The sequence below is a fragment of the Macadamia integrifolia genome, chromosome 2, assembly GCF_013358625.1.
Source record: "Macadamia integrifolia cultivar HAES 741 chromosome 2, SCU_Mint_v3, whole genome shotgun sequence".
In the NCBI taxonomy this organism is placed as follows: Eukaryota; Viridiplantae; Streptophyta; class Magnoliopsida; order Proteales; family Proteaceae; genus Macadamia; species Macadamia integrifolia.
The window spans coordinates 13,942,392-13,959,897 of record NC_056558.1 but is presented as its reverse complement, the minus strand read 5'-3'; the positions used below and the strand labels follow the sequence as shown (position 1 = coordinate 13,959,897).

At 41.1% G+C, this 17,506-nt stretch overlaps 1 protein-coding gene and 1 long non-coding RNA gene across 2 annotated transcripts in view; one reads left to right on the top strand and one right to left on the bottom strand.

Moving 5' to 3' along the window:
* The window catches only part of LOC122070667 (dihydrolipoyl dehydrogenase, mitochondrial-like), a 21,627-nt gene extending 5,177 nt beyond the window's left edge, over positions 1–16,450 (top strand). Inside the window, exon 2 of the mRNA XM_042634872.1 lies at positions 14,927–16,450. Coding sequence (XP_042490806.1) covers positions 14,927–16,177 — 1,251 coding nt within the window. The 3' untranslated portion in view covers positions 16,178–16,450. The remainder of the gene's footprint in view (positions 1–14,926) is intronic.
* On the bottom strand, positions 6,343–8,911 carry LOC122070673. The gene is made up of 3 exons (XR_006137929.1): positions 8,810–8,911; positions 7,577–7,653; positions 6,343–6,592 (listed from the first exon to the last, which is right to left on the bottom strand). It is a non-coding gene; the product is annotated as an uncharacterized LOC122070673 (long non-coding RNA).
* Positions 16,451–17,506: the final 1,056 nt, after the last annotated feature.

The window sequence follows — 17,506 nt, the reverse complement described above, 5'->3', positions numbered from 1 at the left end:
CATATCCCATTAGTTACTTTAACCTCCTTTCCTCCTTTTAAGATCCCTTTTATTTACAAGTCTGCCAATCCTTTTTAGGTTTCTTGTAATTACTAAACTGCCACCTCCCTTTAGTTTCAGTTAATTATAGAACTGCCATTACTCCTTATAGTTTGAATTTACTACTTTATTGTGGGCCCTAAGCGATCCGATTCCTGTTCTTGGAACCCGGATCCGCATCAAGTGGTATCAGAGCAAATTTTCCTGCAATTTTCTAACCATGGCAAGTCACATCACCAATGCTGAGTTGCACAAATTGTATCGCGAGTTAGCCGAGAACCAACAGAATACTGATGCTAGGCTTGAGAGGACTGAAGCCAAGTTTGACAAGTTTATGGAAGAGATGACTGCCTTTATGAAGAGGTCCAACGAGCGAGCTGAAGAAGGATCCTCTACATTACCTCCTCAGCTCAACACTTTACGAATCGAAGATACACCTCAGAGGCAGCAACTTGATCCAGTTGTTCCACAGGATGTTACCCGGCAATTTTTTGACAGAGATTATGGCATCAAAGTTGAGGTTCTCAAGTTCAGTGGTGAAAAGGGACCTGAGGAATTTCTTGACTGGCTTACCAAAGTGGAGAGAATTTTTGCGTATAAGTCTCTTCCAGACGTGAAGAAGTGTGAACTTATCATCACCAAGTTTATTGGGTATGCATGTTCATGGTGGGATGATGTACTACATGCAAGGTTTGTCAGAAGACTTGGACTCGTTACCAATTGGGAGGTCATGAAGCAAATCCTGACTGAAAAATTTGTTCCTCTTAATTATGAAAAGATAATGTTCTATAAATTACTTAACTTGCAACAAGGGAACAAAGATGTGGATTCATACACCCTTGAATTCCACAAACTATCTTCAAGGTGTCGACTTCAGGAAATAGACTAGCAACGGGTGATGCGATATATCAGTGGGTTAAGTACTGAGATTCAACTTGAGTTGGCTAACACTGAATTCAGGTCTGTTAATGTGGCAGCGGCTCATGCCAAGACAGTTGAAGAGAAGTCCATTTATTGAAAGGGTATGCTCAAGACTTCTTCAGTTTATAGACCTCCACCACGTATGGAGGAAAAGAAGCCTGAAGCTCGCAGAGTTGAAGAGAAAAGGTCAGAGTTCAACAAGGATAGTGTTGGGGTGAAGAATATCATATGCCATAGTTGTGGCGAGAAGGGTCACTATTCCAACAAGTGTCCCAACAGGACTCGTTCTGTGAACGTAACAGAGAAGTAGCCGACAAAGAAGAGTGAAGATGAATCTCATTTATATCCTTATCCCCTCGAGGACGATGATATTGTCGATTGTGAAGATGATGTAGAAGCTCATTCAGCTAGCCTTTCATCTTTTTCAAATAGACTAGTTGATAAGGCTCCTCTCTTCAGACAGAACGATACTCTCCTGCATGGCTCCGACCCTATTGATGTTCATGCAATTATTGATACTGGGGCAGAAGCAAATTTTATATCTGCTGAATTTGTTCGAGCACACAACCTTCCATAGAAGCAGCTTTTCAAGAAGATTTATGTGCGAGGTTTTGGACCCACAGCTCGAGAAGAGGCCACTGTAGTTGTTTGAGTGCACTTATAGTTTGGGCCGATACAGTACCATGTCACCTGTTTGGTTACCCCATTGGCACACTGCGACATTCTTCCAGGGAGACCTTGGCAGCGACATGCAGGCATTCTCTACGATGGCGCACGGAACACCATCAAGGTGAAGCAAGGAGGTTGTATGTACTTAATAAGGCCACATGCATTATCAGACATGCCACGTCGTCGATTGACTCCAGCTCCAGTGACACGTCAGCCTACTCTCCCTCCTCTAAGTGTTATGTTCCCATCTTTTGTTTCGAGATACGTGCCACCTCATCAGCGAGCAACTTACAAGGGTATCTTGGGAGCACGACCTAACTCGACGGAGTCGAGTTCTTTTAAGACCGAGAGAGTTGATGCAGCCCGGCGATGGAATTAGTTGTTATCTTTTGACTTGATTTTTATTTACTTCCTTTATTGGTTAGAGATTAGATTAACAGTCTTTTATTTAGATTTGATTTTTATTTTAGTTGCTATCTAGGTTTAGTTTCCATTTTTAATTAGCTTCCAAAATTATGTCATTATTTTTCTTTAAATAGCCCTGTAATGGAGAAGAACTCAGTTTTTAGATTTGATGAATAGAAACTTGGTTGAAAATTTCTTTGGTTTTAAAAGCATGGCTGCCGACCCCTTTTTTCTCCCTCTCTGAAATCTTCTAATCTATTTTTTCTTCCTCTCCTATTTTCCTCTTTAGTTCTTCTTCTTCATCTCCATTACTTTCTCCTTTATTTCCTTTTTTTTTATTTTCTCAACTGCTGGATACTGTTCATCGTCTCTGCTGGGCGGTGATACCTAACACAGAACAAGAGCTTGTTGCATCCTTGTTCTGTACCAGTTGACTCGGAAATTTTGGTCAAAGCCCCTACCTTGAAGGCGATTCAGACCCTAGAGGATCACTTCCAAAGTCCTCTGTGGTGGGTTACAAGACTGGTTTCAGGTCTGAACCCTAGGCTGTTGCCAGGTCCTTTTTTCAGGTTCCTCCCGCAGCCTTCCAACCTGCAGATTCCAAGGTTAGTTTTGTGGGTTTGTTAGAGCACCTCCTTGGGAATCCTCGCTTGAAGTTTCAGAGCAAACCGAGACCTGCAGAGGAACTTCTATTGATTTGAAGCTGTCCAACCTTTCCGCCCCTGTTTTGGATCCAAGGAAGAAGAAGACTCGTGAGTTGTGGTTTAAAACCCTTTAATTTGGTTTTTCCCATTATACCCCTCAAACCCCTTGATTTGTGTCCTTTAGTATTTGTTCTTTTGTGTAAAAGTCCCTCTTTTGTTTTACCTCCATATTAATATTCCTTCCATTCCACCTTTATTTACTACTTACCCATGCCCAATAATTGCTTCCAAGACTACCCCTGGTCTATAATTCTAATCCCCTTCATATCCCATCAGTTACTTTAACCTCCTTTCCTCCTTTTAAGATCCCTTTTATTTACAAGTCTGCCAATCCTTTCTAGGTTTCTTGTAATTACTAAACTGCCACCTCCCTTTAGTTTCAGTTAACTATAGAACTGCCATTACTCCTTATATTTTGAATTTACTACTTTATTGTGGGCCCTAAGCGATCCGATTCCTGTTCTTGGAACCCGGATCCGCATCATTGCGCCTCCCTTGGTTTGGCCTCTCTTGGTTTGGTCGGCGTAGATGACTCCATCTCTAGCCTTCCTGCTTCTTCTGTGATCAAATCCTCTGTTGTCTATCATACCCTTACCCTGCCTATCACACCCACACCCTTTGGCTTCGTTGTTGCTCTCTTTGGATGGCCTCCTGCCATCCCTAGTTACCTTGGAAGGTGCTCCTTCAGCTCTCAGGTTAGCATAGGCCCCTCCTGTGCAATCTAGTGATGCTATAGGCCTCTTGCATGTCCCATCCAATGATGCCCCATACCTCCTGTCTGTCCCTACCGTCCAATATGGCCACATTGCTGGCCCCTTAGCTACGGCTTCCCCTGGCTCCCTATGAGGTGTTGCCCTCTTTGACGAAGTCCCCTGCCCCAGTAGGGCTGTTTAAAATCCCTTCAGCTTGGGAAGGTGCTCTTTCAGCTCCGACCAACCTTATGACGACTGCTGATGACTTTGGTTCTCTGCTCGTAGGAGACCTTTGCGACCAGGCTGCCCCTATTGAAGCCTCCTTTGCCTCAGCTACGTTTGGCCCTCTAAAGGCAACTCCTTCTGATAGAGTGCCTTGCAACCGCAAGGCCAATCAGCTCCTCCCCAATCGGAAGGTGCTACAACTTCTCCTCATCTAACAAAAGCTCTCAAGGATGTCCCCTCCTCTAGACCCTCCACCATAAACAAGTCCATGTTATTTAGGCTCAAATCTATTCTCTCCTTTAAAGGGATCTGACTGCTTTGCTATGAAACCTTCGACCCCCCATTACCCCGTCAAAGAATACGAGTGCGGGATGAAGCCCAAGTCTGGATCGAGCATCTCCAAGGCCCCTCTCCACTCTCTTGAGCATTTGCTGCCCTATCCCCCATCTTCCAAATGACCCCCTAGACCATCTGGAATGTTCGAGGATTGAACTACTCGGCCAAATATGTTGCCATCCACTCCCGTATTAAAGACTCACTCTGTCTTATGCTGTCTCCTTGAAACCCATGTCCTTGAACCTAATGCCTCCCGTATCACTGCTTCCATTCCCCTTCTTGTTCTTAGTCTTTCCTCTAAGTATACATACTCTCAGGAGAAGAGCATAAACTTTGTTTGACTTGTATGAGAAGTTGTTTCAGCTCCAACAATTAAATAAGTCTCTCCAAGAATACTAAAGTGCTTTTAAAGGCTTGGTTGAGGAATTGAATGTGTTTCAGCCCTCACCATTGGTATAGATAAACTTAAGGCTAAACATAATGAATTCTTTGTATCCAAGTTTCTCGCTGGTCTGGACTCTGATCTGAAGACTGTCAAGGGTCACATACTTGCTGGTGATCATGGTTTTAAGTATCTCCGATACCGATACGATACCCTCCGATACGTATCTTAAATTTAGCCGATCGATACGATACACATCGATACGATACATGAAATTTTTAAAATCCTTTTGTATCGATATATATCCTACAATACATACCGATATGCATCAATACACCACCAATACACATCGATACTATATGATATGCCTCGATACGACCATGAAAATTATAAAATTGAGGTAAAATGTATGTTTCGGTAGGTATTGGTACGTATCGGTATGTATCGATCGGTACGTATCGATCGGTACGTATCGGTATATATTGGCACGTATGGATGAGTATCGATATATATTGGTACGTATCGATGAGTATCGATACGTATCGGCGAGTATCGGTATGTACCGATACAGTGCGCTATGGTCATATAATGGCCAAGATGGGTAATTTTTCAGAAAAACATAATTTTTTTAAGGGTTTTTGTTTCAAAGTTGCTGCCAGCCATATTTCTCTCTAACTAAAGTGGAAATCAAAGTTGGAAACAAGGATTTTACATTTATAGGACAACTACAAACCTTGAATTCTTAGTACGATACCCTCAATTTAGTGTTTATGCATAATACATGTTATCAATAGTTTTTTTTAACAAATTCTTTATGCAAAAGTGTTTAAAAAAATGTTTCCTATCCATTTATGTGTGTATCTTTAGTGTATCTTAGTGTATCTCCGATACGATACGATACTCTCCGATACGTATCTTAATTTTGACCGACCGATACGGCGATCGATACCGATACTTTAATCCTTGCTGGTGATAATGTACCTACACTTGTTGATACCTTCTCTCGTCTTTAACTAATTTCTTCTCCTAGTAAATTTGACACTTGCTCAAAGGATAACTTTACTTTTACTGCTAGTCGTGGTCAGAGCCATGGTACTTGGGGAGGTTGTCGTGGTGGTCGTTGTCGAGGTATTAGAAACCGCGCCAATTGACAATGCACTCATTGTGGGAAACCCTATCATCCCGTTGTTACGTGTTGGGCCAAGCATGGAAAGCTAGAATGGACAACCCAATTGGCCAATCATGCAATGTCTGATGGTGGTAGTGATACAGTATCCGTTGGTGATTCTACACCAGGATCCTTTTTGGGTGGTAGGTCCTCTATTACTCCTGCATGTGATGATATTACGATGGCTATAGAGTCCCGAGGCATCCAATGGTACATCTTCTCGGCCTTCCTCATCTACTACATTAGCTCATGCAGGTGCATCTGCTTTCTTTACCACTACTCTTCCCTGGATCATTGACTCCAGGGCCTCTGCCCATATATTTGGTAAGTCTTCCCTATTTACATCCTTTATTAGTAACTCTCATTCCTCATCTGTTACACTTGCTAATGTGTCTTCCACACTTGTTTCTAGTTGTGGTATAGTTTCTCCTACCTCCTCTCTTAGCCTTTCCTCTGTGTTACATGTTCCTCAGTTTCCACTAAGTCTTTTGTCTGTTAGTCAACTTACAAAATCCTTAAATTGTTTTGTGACATTTTTTCCTACTCATTGTGTCTTTCAAGATCTTCACACAAGGAAGACAATAGGTGGAGGGCGTGAAAAGGAAGGACTGTGCTTCCTTAACTGTGGTGTTCTGCTTCTGTTGCTGCTCATTCTATTGGTGGTGTGACTACCTGTCACACCCTGCCTCAAATTGGCCAAGGTATGTGGCATTGGACACCCACATCTAGTCAGCCTAACCCTCCAGGATCACAGATGCAGTATCTTAATTTCACAAATGCCACAAAGACCACATCTAAAATCAGAGTATGCTAATAAAATCATATAATAATACCACTGGTGATGTACTAAAGTGATAAATTACAGATATACAAGATTCATTTGTAAAAAACCCACAGGTGTAATATTTACATCTTACATATTTCATTTGTAAATACATCAAAAGAAATAATTGGAACGGTAGTGAAATCCATTAGCAACCCGGTGTCTCATAGACACAAGCCTCACAACCGTTGCCGAAGTCCAATCCTGCCTAAGCACCGGTTCCACCATCTAAAAAGAGTAATCAACGAGGGGTGAGCTTCACAAGCCCAATGAGGGGTGTACATGCAAGCACATGAAAACAAATATTGCAATGCATGCTCAAACAAATTAGATGATGCTCATGATCCGGTTTTAGCACATTATATCTAGCAAACAATTACTAAGTTCAAGATAAAGCCTCAGTGCTACTGCAACATAGGTGGTATCCTAGGTCCCGGCCCATCGGTCACCTAGCGATATAAGCTAGTTGCGAGTTAGGAGCCTGCAAGTCCTAGAAAACCCATCGGTCACCCGAGCTGTAGAACAGTCACGATCCTAAAAATCCCCTTGATTACCGGTGTTGCGGGGCAGCCACGGTCTCGAGAAACCCATCGGTCACCCGTGCTGCATCCGCCTTTGAGTACAGTACGTCGCACTGCAGATATGGTACTCTTAATAGCATACCATCCCATGAGATTAGCTAGCACCTAACTCCCTACTAGCAAGGGGTGTAGCACCAGGGTCTGTGAATCCTAACCAGATGTAATCTACATGAGTGTGTATACCATCACCATACATTAGACACCATTTATACACATCCTCTGACATCTAGGCTCATAGTATTGGAATGCACCTCGGCCAGACCATGCCCTAAGACTATCAGACCCACAATCATAATGATACTACTGACCTCTAGGCCCACGGTACCGGATCCCCCCCTCGGCCACATTGTGCCCCAGACCATCAATACTACACTTACAACTGTAGACCTCATCCACAGAACCACAATCCATATTCACAGCTCACAATCACATAACCACAATAACTTACCTCACTTACCTCCACAGTCCAGAAATCATTCCACCGCCTCATCAATCCATATTCATAGGTTGGCAGATAAAAATAGTAAAAGATAAACAAATCCATTATATCATAATCACATACGCATGATTCATGCAAAAATAGAAAATAATGCAAAAACACTCCGTAAAATAAGGTCAAACACCGACTCACCTCAAAAGCTAAATCACAGTGTACGATAAATTCCCCCGCAATCAATTACGTATCCTCGCCTGATAAGTTTTAGGTTCCTAAACCAATGTGTATCATATTATTAAACATTCATAATACCTAACGTGACTACATACAGGTTCACCGCTGAACCCAAAACAATTCCTAAAGTCCCATGTATTAACCCAATTAAAGTCTTGGAAAAGCCCTCGAACTACCCCTACCCATAGGGTTAATTTGGGTAACCAGGTAGGGAACAGAACCCACAAGGGGCAGGGCATAGTTCAGCCAAAACAGCGGCTATTCAACCTTGAAAACACCCAACCGGCGGGTCTCGACCGGCTGGCTGCTTGCCCCAACTGGCGGGTCATTTCTTCAGAATTTTTTTGCAACTCCATAGGCTGTTTTGCGGATGTATTTGATGTGGGCTGCCCATGGCCGATGGGTATTGTCCATGGCAGCATGGGGAAGATGTTATATGGTCTTTAATGTCATTTTACAGCCCCCAAAACTCCCAAATACAGTAATAAAAATTGTATAGCAACATACTACCCGACTCCTAAAAAAATTTAAGAATTAACTTGAACCGGGCAAATCGAAGGGCTACATCCAATTTCCCTATAATTCATCATTCTAATAAGTTAATTGAATGAAATACAGTAACCCCGGTCAAGTTCCACCTCCAATTAGGTCCAATATTGGGTTATAGGGAAGGAATTAAATTGTTTAATTTCAATTCCCAAATCTGAAACTAGTTAAAATTCTGCAAATACTTTTCTGCAGTATTTTAATCATAAACACCCTTAATTTATCCACTTAAGTGGGACTGTAGCAATAAAATTCCATCATTAAAACTACCTGATAGCTTCAATTTAGTCCAACAATTAATTTCTGGGAAGAAAAATCAGATTCGTTCATTCCAAAACTCAATCCTGGACCAATTAAAATTCTGCCCTTACTTTTTCTGCAGAATTTTAACCATAAGCAGCTTGATTCAGTCCCAACTTGCATGAATTGCATGTGAATACTGAAACCCCCTTTGTTTTAGGGTTTATACGGATGGATTTTCTTCAGATTAAATCCCTGAACCCTTACTAAGATTAAGGATTCAGCCATAGGGTACTGAATTCAGTCTATAGGGACTGAACTGCATCCCCTAAACCATTGAAACCCCTAACCCTAACTACCTACTTTAAAATTCACCTGCTGTTCAGCCATTAAAGAACAATTTCTTACCTTAATTCCGCAGATACAGCAGTAGGTACAGCATCTCCCTTCTTTCTTTTTTTTTCTTGTTCTTGTTCTTGTTCTTCTCCTGTGCTCTCACTAACGTTTTCAGCTTGTGAAAGGCTGAAATGAAGTAAATGGGAGGATGGAATATATTTATAATGGCTGGAACACATTACACTAGGGATTGTTTGGCTGAATTAGTTGATTTCTAAAATTAATTCTTAAAACTACTTCTAATAACATACAACTATTTAAAATTTAATTCCCCTTAATAGACCCCACCAAATACTGACCTAGTAGGTTGTGTTTGGTCAGCATTATGACCTTTACATGTTGGGTAAGTACGAGGCTCAAGGGTGTAGGCAAGTGGGCCCCACACAGGAAAAACACTTTTCCTGCATCCTGCCAGCCGAACCGATAGGCCGGTTGGCAGCTGGGTAACCCGCCGGTTTGCCCATTTCTTGCTCATCTATTGTCCTAACTTCTGGGTTATTGAATCCACCCATTGTAGGACTGATTCCACTCATTTTCTGGTCATTAATGCTCCTTCCTTGGCCAATGAATCATCCAAATTCTCTCTCTTACTGCTGTACAAGTGAATCTACCACAACAAGACAGCCTATCTCCTGTGCCAGCTGGGTCCTGACACTGAGCTCAGCTGTTTCCAGTTTAGCGTGTCATAATTTCCCCCCTCAAAACTTTCGTCCTTGAAATTTGTAAGTCTGTTCATCATCAAGGATCAATCCTGTTCACTTTAATGCCACTCTTATCCTTTGAGCTGTAACATGGAATTTCCACTTAGTATTGCTAATATGGCCATTTGCCTTGGTAGTACTGGCCGATCTCAGTAACACACCTTAACATACCCAGTGGCCATACTAGTTCCTTATCTATTCATGTCCTTAGTTCCTCGTGAACTGAGAACTTTCCAAAATCAACCTGGTTATCTCTTCGCACTTACAATAATTATTTTTATCTTGCCCATGTATCTTTACCAAGGTACTCAGATTTGATCTCTGTAAAGAAATACAAAGTCCTAGAATTTCCCACTGATTCTATATTAGTTGATCCACAGTTTCCCTCTCCACTCTATGAAAACCATACTTGTGGATTCCATTTCTATATCATTTCTCCCAAGTCAAAATATTAATCATATTATCATTTATTCCTCTTTTCTTTTTTACTTTTATTTTAACCACCAAATACCCAAGATAATATCCCATCATTTACTTGGCTTCACAATTTTCGGGGCTTCCTACTTTATGCAATCAAACTTCTATACCTCCATTCACACTGCTTAACCTCACACTACATTCAAGCATGCTAAGTATTCTCATTATTCCACCAATGTCCTATTATCCATAATTCACCATAATTTAAAATTTAGATCTTAACAATTCCAAATATCATGCTTTAACTTTCATATGCTTTTTCACATACTCAGACATATATTAATTGATCATATAATCCAAATTCTCAATGGTCCATATTGCTTCCTCACAGTCCTATCTCAAAACAATATTTATTTATTTATTTTTTTAAATCACCCGTCCAACTTGATCTCAGGTCTACCCACTTGAATCTGTTATCATTCTCACTATTCCACACTGATTTTGACCTTGTCATTCCGACCCAGTAACAATATCAGATCTATTGGGTGGCATAACTTTTTTGGTATCAGCTTCTCGATACCATTCCCACTTCTTAACAAGGAAAATCCTCATACTACTTCATTTTCCTTTTTGGTACTTACAGCTGAGGTCGCCATTGATTACCACTCCTGATCAATAGTAACTGCAGATGAACTCATCCTTGCCCTTTTTCACGACATAAGGACAGTCAGTGAAGCAAAGGGTCATGTCTGAAATCATTGTATGATATTGACACCATTCTATTTTTTTTTTCTAAAATTTTACACACATGGTGTAGCTTTAATGTTTAAGGTCATTGTGAAGTTTAGGAATGCTTCGCAACCCTTGCCTAACATCTTCTTCACCTAAGGTGCTGTTATCACTCCCTTTTTAGCCCTCACCTTAAAGAAAACAAATATAAAGTTATTGTTCACGTGAATAGTACCCATACGTGAACAGTTCTATGAACACCTTAATTGATAAATTCTAACAAAAACCAACCTCAATAGCACAACTCTAATGGGAAAGTTGTTGCCTAACCGGCATGCCGGTATCAGTGACCGTTATAGAAAAATGGCCGTTTTTAATAGTTTGATTGCAAACGGTCTGTCATCGGCTGGTTGGACAAAGAACATAATCTCTTTGTATTTAAGAATTCATTTTGTAAGCTCTAAATACTTGTAATTCCTATACACTCATGTAACCAACATGTCAATTCCTACAGGTTTGTGCTTCCTGAGAGCTTTAGGTCCAACCGGCCGATGCAACTAGCTCACCAGATCCTACCGGCTGATGGGACCTAAGAGCTGCTTGCTAGTCGGCCTGGGCCAACAGCGTGTAACCAACATGTCAATTCCTACAGGTTTGTGCTTCCCGAGAGCTTTAGGTCCAACCAGCCGATGCAACTAGCTCCCCAGATCCTACCGGCTGATGGGACCTAAGAGCTGCTTGCTAGTCGGCCTGAGCCAACAGCTGATGTCCATTTTTTAATCGCTTGATGGTCCATTATAGAGTGATGTTCTTAATCTAATTTGTTTTGATGGTAGTTGATTTTGTTCACTTAGGGTTCTCAAACAACATGCCACAAGGGTGGTCTTATTGAGGTGCTCTTAATGTAGTCCAATTGTATTTGTCACCACAATCTAATGACGGACTTGCTAAAGTGTAGAAACACTTCAACCCATGTGTGCTTATGTTTTTTTTTGGGGGGGGGGGGTTGGGGCGTTCACAAGGGCTAATATATACTAGGTAAATTACCACTTTTTGCCATGCATAGGAAGCGCAAGCTCATTAGAGACTTGACCAACCAAGGAGCTCAATGCCCACATGGTTTGAAAACTCTCGGATATTTTAGTCATTTCGTTTCGATGTTTCACTCATTTCGGCCCAAAAATGCACTATGTTATCAAAATTTCGGTAATCACGGTCATTTCGTTTGCTCATTTTGGCCATTAGCCCTCCCAAATGGCCAATCAAAACACATGGAAAAAGTAGACTGTTTTGGCAAAATTTTCGGCTAAATTTTGATATTTCGGTTGTTTCACCGAAACAAAACCAGTTCTTGAACCTTGATTCATACAAACCATCTTGCACACTATGAAACTTAAGAGAAAGGTTAGATATACGAATGAGAATAAGATTTTTCACCTTTGAGCACAAGGAATCATAAAAAACAGTCATAGATATGCAATGTCTCAACAAAACCATGCAGGCTTGATCACTAATAGTTATGCCCCAATGCTTTGTTGCCACACCCCTCACATTGTTGTAAAGTTTGCCAAGATCTTGACCAAGATTGATAGGTAGTCTTGTAAGGAGCTCGAGAAGTATTGTCCTTGTGCTGCATGTTGGCTGCCGGAGTTTTGCGTTTTCCATGTTGGGCTTCCTTTTCTATGGGCTTCAGCTTGCCAAGAGCTGCTGCCAGGACCAGTTGCAGATCCTTGGTAGGATCTACTTGAAGTTTTCCAACTTTGAGGATCACTCTAATAGAGCTATTGGAATCGAATTGTTTGTGCCCGAGTCTCAACCTCTATTTTGGTTTGTGTCCCAGCCAAAGGTCGAACAAATCTTGAAGACCCTGTTCATGGATGAGATAATGATGGTCTAGACAGCTCCTAAGATTTCTTTGTTGACATAATTCTCCTCTTTGAGGGCCAAATCATGTACAAGGACCCATGAAAGCACACCCTCGACTTCTATGAGAGTTGTGGCTTCTGGTGTCTAGAGAGGAAGGGAACCTCTGATTTCCTCCAATAGGTAACAAAGAAGTATCAAGAGCAATATTGGGCTGACAATAGCAAGCCTTAGGGGTTCACATTGGTGAGCATAATAGTGAAGAGCTCCAATAAAGAAAGGTTGAATGAGAATCTTGAGATCTTTGATTCGGTTTCCATTTTTACAGGTTTCTGTTTAACAAGGAAGATAATATACAAAGATTTGATTATACTCTTCATTATGGTGGTGTTGTGTTCATCGTGAGCAATGCTCATACACCGAAGATCAATGGTTTTAGTAATGTTTTCCCTAGGCTCGATTGCAACGAGTACATTTCGGGAAAAACCCTATCAGCCTATATTTTATTTGATTCTACAACGAGATTTCCATCATCAAATCAGATGTAAAATGAAATCTTTTTCATTCAATGTTTATATGTTCGAGAAAGGTGTCAGATTGGATGATAAAGCTCAAAAACAAAATTTTCCCACTTGGGGAGAATGATGCAACCCATCAATTTAATTGTAATTGGGCCTAGATTTAGGATTTTTATTGATTTAGGTATTTTATTTGTATTATAGTCAACCCAAGCCCATTAATTGTTTTTTTTTTCTTTTAATATAATGTAGGCCAATAGCAAAGTAGGTTTTTTGTTTTATTACTTTTTATCTCGACCCTAGGAACCTAATTTGATTGATGGTTGAGTTAGGTTTTATTTTCTTATAAGTATGTATTGGGGGCCGGGGGGAGGGGAAACAATGGTGCTAGTTGTTGATATTGAATTGAATATTGTTGGAGTTCTCCTTTTCTGACATGAAAGAGTTTACATGGAAGAGCCTGTTTTGTGCTGAGAGGAGCACGCACATCCTACCTTCTGTCATTCCTAGAAGAGATCAACAATTAGTACAGAGATCATTTTTGCTTCAAGATACGATGGATGGGCCACCTGTAAAATACAGTAGCTTATCTCTTCTGTATGGTCCACCATGTATGGGGTTTACCCCTTGGTTTTTCAAATTCTCCTATTGTGTCCATTATGTTTGTTTTTTAAACATTGGTCAAACTTTTTTTAGACCTCAGTAAGGCATGTGGGTTTGGCCGATTGGTTTGAAACTTTGTCCATGGTTAGTTGATGAATCGATTTGTCAATCAAATTTGGGCCATAAGTGAACTGCCACATGGCAGATACTGATGGTGTGGTGAAAAGAATACTGGGTGTGGCCCAGGCAAGCCCCTGCGCCCATATATCTTATCTGATGTGTTTTTGCCTTTTTGTGAATGATTGTTGTCCCCACCATGATTTAGTTTGCAGTAACTCTAGCGGAGGACTTATATAACCTTGTACATATATTGTGCAGGATCGTTCCACATCTGGTAAGGGGGAAAAAGTGGACTTGACAAAATCGTTTCTTATAATACTATATTTGGAAAAGCAAATTGAGAACGCACTAGGCCCTGGTACCTTATTTTAATCCAGGGAGAATAGCACTAGCTGAACTCATTCAACGTGAGCCGCTGTTTAGTTTCCTTTGCTGTCATCCTGCCACTAGAAAATTTTGAAATGCTGTTCCTTCAACTGTAAATCGATATTTATATGGACTTGTTAGGGAGATTGTTTTTCTCTTTTCAAATGGTTCAAAGTGATTGCAGTCTTACAAAGGAGTCACAGCTTTCTACGTGCAGCCATAATCTTGATCACCTGACTTTTCTTCTCTCAAGTAGGACTAGTAATAAACCGAAGTATCAAAATTACTTATAAGAAAAAACCTTGTCATGAAAATTTTCTTGGTTTATTTTATATTTTAATAAATGACATTTTATTGATGGAGAAAAAGAGTAGAATAGCTAGTATACATCAACAGCATGATATCAATCTACATAGATTGGATAATATCAAAACAGACGAAAAACCAGTAAAGGAATGACATTTGTATCATCCCTAGAAACATCGAACTTAGCTAACTCATCAGCTATAGACTTAGGTGGAGTTGCCTATTTTCCTTCGTTAAGTTTGTGAGGAAAAAGGTAAATTTCAGAGAATAGTCTATGATATGTTCCGAAGTAAAATAGATTCTTCAAAATCTTACAGAAAGTTAGCTAGCAGTATTTTATTTATTTAATTTAATTATCGATTCTTCATTCTTTTTGAATTAAGTTGCTTCTACAGCCAAAGAATGCGATTTAACTCTTAACCTCTCTAACCAGTTTCATGGTACCTTTTTATCTTTTGGGGCTGCCTTTTATTAAATATATTACTTATTGATATTTCTTGTTTCAGGCGCTTCTTCATTCCTCCCACATGTACCACGAAGCAAAGCATTCGCTTCCGAGTCATGGTGTGAAGTTCTCTTCTGTTGAGGTTGATCTGCCTGCCATGATGGCCCAGAAAGACAAAGCTGTTGCTAATCTGACAAGAGGTATTGAAGGGCTCTTTAAAAAAAATAAGGTAACCTATGTCAAAGGCTGTGGAAAGTTCATCACCTCTTCCGAAGTTGCTGTTGACACTCTTGATGGTGAGAGTACTGTTGTCAAAGGAAAGAACATCATAATTGCAACTGGCTCTGATGTCAAATCCCTCCCGGGAGTCACCATTGATGAGAAGAAGATTGTATCATCAACTGGAGCTCTAGCTTTGTCAGAGGTCCCCAAGAAACTGATTGTCATTGGAGCAGGCTACATTGGTCTTGAGATGGGCTCAGTTTGGGGGCGGATTGGGTCTGAAGTTACTGTTGTTGAGTTCGCTCCAGACATCGTACCAACCATGGATGGGGAGGTCAGAAAGCAATTCCAACGTGCCCTTGAGAAACAAGGCATGAAGTTTATGCTTAGGACTAAGGTGGTTCAGGTTGACACTTCTGGGGATGGTGTGAAGCTGACTCTGGAACCAGCAGCTGGTGGTGAGCAACGTACTCTTGAAGCTGATGTTGTTCTTGTTTCTGCTGGTAGAGTTCCATTCACAGCTGGGCTCGGGCTTGACAAGATTGGTATCAATACTGATAAGATGGGCCGAATAACGGTTGATAAGTGGTTTGCCACTAATGTTCCAGGTGTCTTTGCCATTGGGGATGCTATTCCAGGGCCTATGCTTGCCCACAAGGCAGAAGAGGATGGGGTAGCATGTGTGGAGTTTATAGCAGGTAAGGAAGGGCATGTGGACTATGATATGGTACCTGGGGTGGTGTACACACATCCAGAGGTGGCATCTGTTGGGAAGACTGAGGAGCAGATGAAGGAGCTTGGAATTGAGTACTGTGTGGGCAAGTTCCCTTTCCTAGCAAACAGCAGGGCCAAGGCTATTGATGATGCTGAAGGGTTGGTAAAGGTACTCACAGAGAAGGAGACAGACAAGATTTTGGGGGTTCACATCATGTCACCCAATGCTGGTGAGCTTATCCATGAGGCAGTTCTTGCCTTGCAATATGGGGCATCAAGTGAGGATATTGCACGGACATGCCATGCTCATCCAACAATGAGCGAGGCCTTGAAGGAAGCTTGCATGGCGGCTTATGATAAACCTATTCACATGTAGAGTGGAGCAGCTAGTTGATTCTCTTATTTCTCTTTCCCCCAGTTTTTGCTTAGATTTTTTGGCATACTGTCTTAGCGTAGGCATTGTTACTTTGATTTGTCATGCTAGATGAAATCTCTGAATACAGATCTGCTTTGTAAGCAGTGTCATAAACCAGGGAAATCAGAACCTATCAACCGATGGCCATTGGTCTAATATCCAGTATATATACCATGTCCATTTTTGGAGGAACTCTATAAGCATTACCTGAAGAAATGGGTGAATTTTGCTCTCTTTCATGGTCTCTATTGCAGTTTTGGTCTATTGTTATTTATATATTTATGGGTTAAGGTCGCTTTTGCATACCGACACATTCCATTGTTCCCCCGGGACAGTGAAATGTCTTAAATACCTCCATCACCCTATTTGAAGATTTGAAATTGGGCTTCCTCCCTTTGCCCGAATTAGATACGAGCATTGGAGGAAAGCCTTGCCCTATATTTATTTATTTTGACAAACAGTTGATATGTGTTGAATGTCAACCCTCTGAGACTATCTTTAAATGGTTACTTCTCTCGGCTAAAAGTTCCAACTAAGATTTTCTTATTGTTTTAGAATTTATTGGCGCCAAAATTTGAAAACTCACACCCAAGGACAGTCCGTGCGTGAGAGACGTGGGCTGGCCAAGAGGTTTAAGGGGGTTCACTACCCGGAAGTTATGAGGACAGGTGTCATGAGTGCATTGGGAATCCAATTTAGTGGGGAAAGTGGACTAATGGCGTACGTGGAGGGACAGTTGGATCCACAAGCTATATAAAGTAGAAGCAGTCGGCCAAAAAGGGGGACAATCAACAAATTATACAAAAGCCCAACAACAATGCAACTATTTTTTCCATTTATTTTTCATTCTCTGGAGTCAGATGTAGCGTAGAACTTTGTTTTATTTCAAATTCTCTTCACAGCATCCATCTATTGGACTCTAGTGTCTTGTATTCGAAACTTCCCTTAAGGAACATACCATTTGCTTTATTCCTTTGTCCCATTGGTGGTTTTGTTTCATCAAAGTCTCTAGAGCAATCGGGGCAAGAGGAGAGCTCAAATCGCTTGAATGATGTCACATTTATCAGTGAATCTGGTCAAGAAGGATTTTGGCATGCCCACGCACTCACTAGCACGGTCAATTGGCTGTAACGTACTGGGGAGGATTTCGTGCCAACATCTTTTTGGCACGCCTGATGGGACCCTTGCAAACATGGTGGTCCAAACAAGAGGTAATCTAGGAATTCAGAGGAACGACAAGCGCCGAACTCCTCAGAAGCTTCTAGCCCAAACCCTGAGGCGAACAATCCA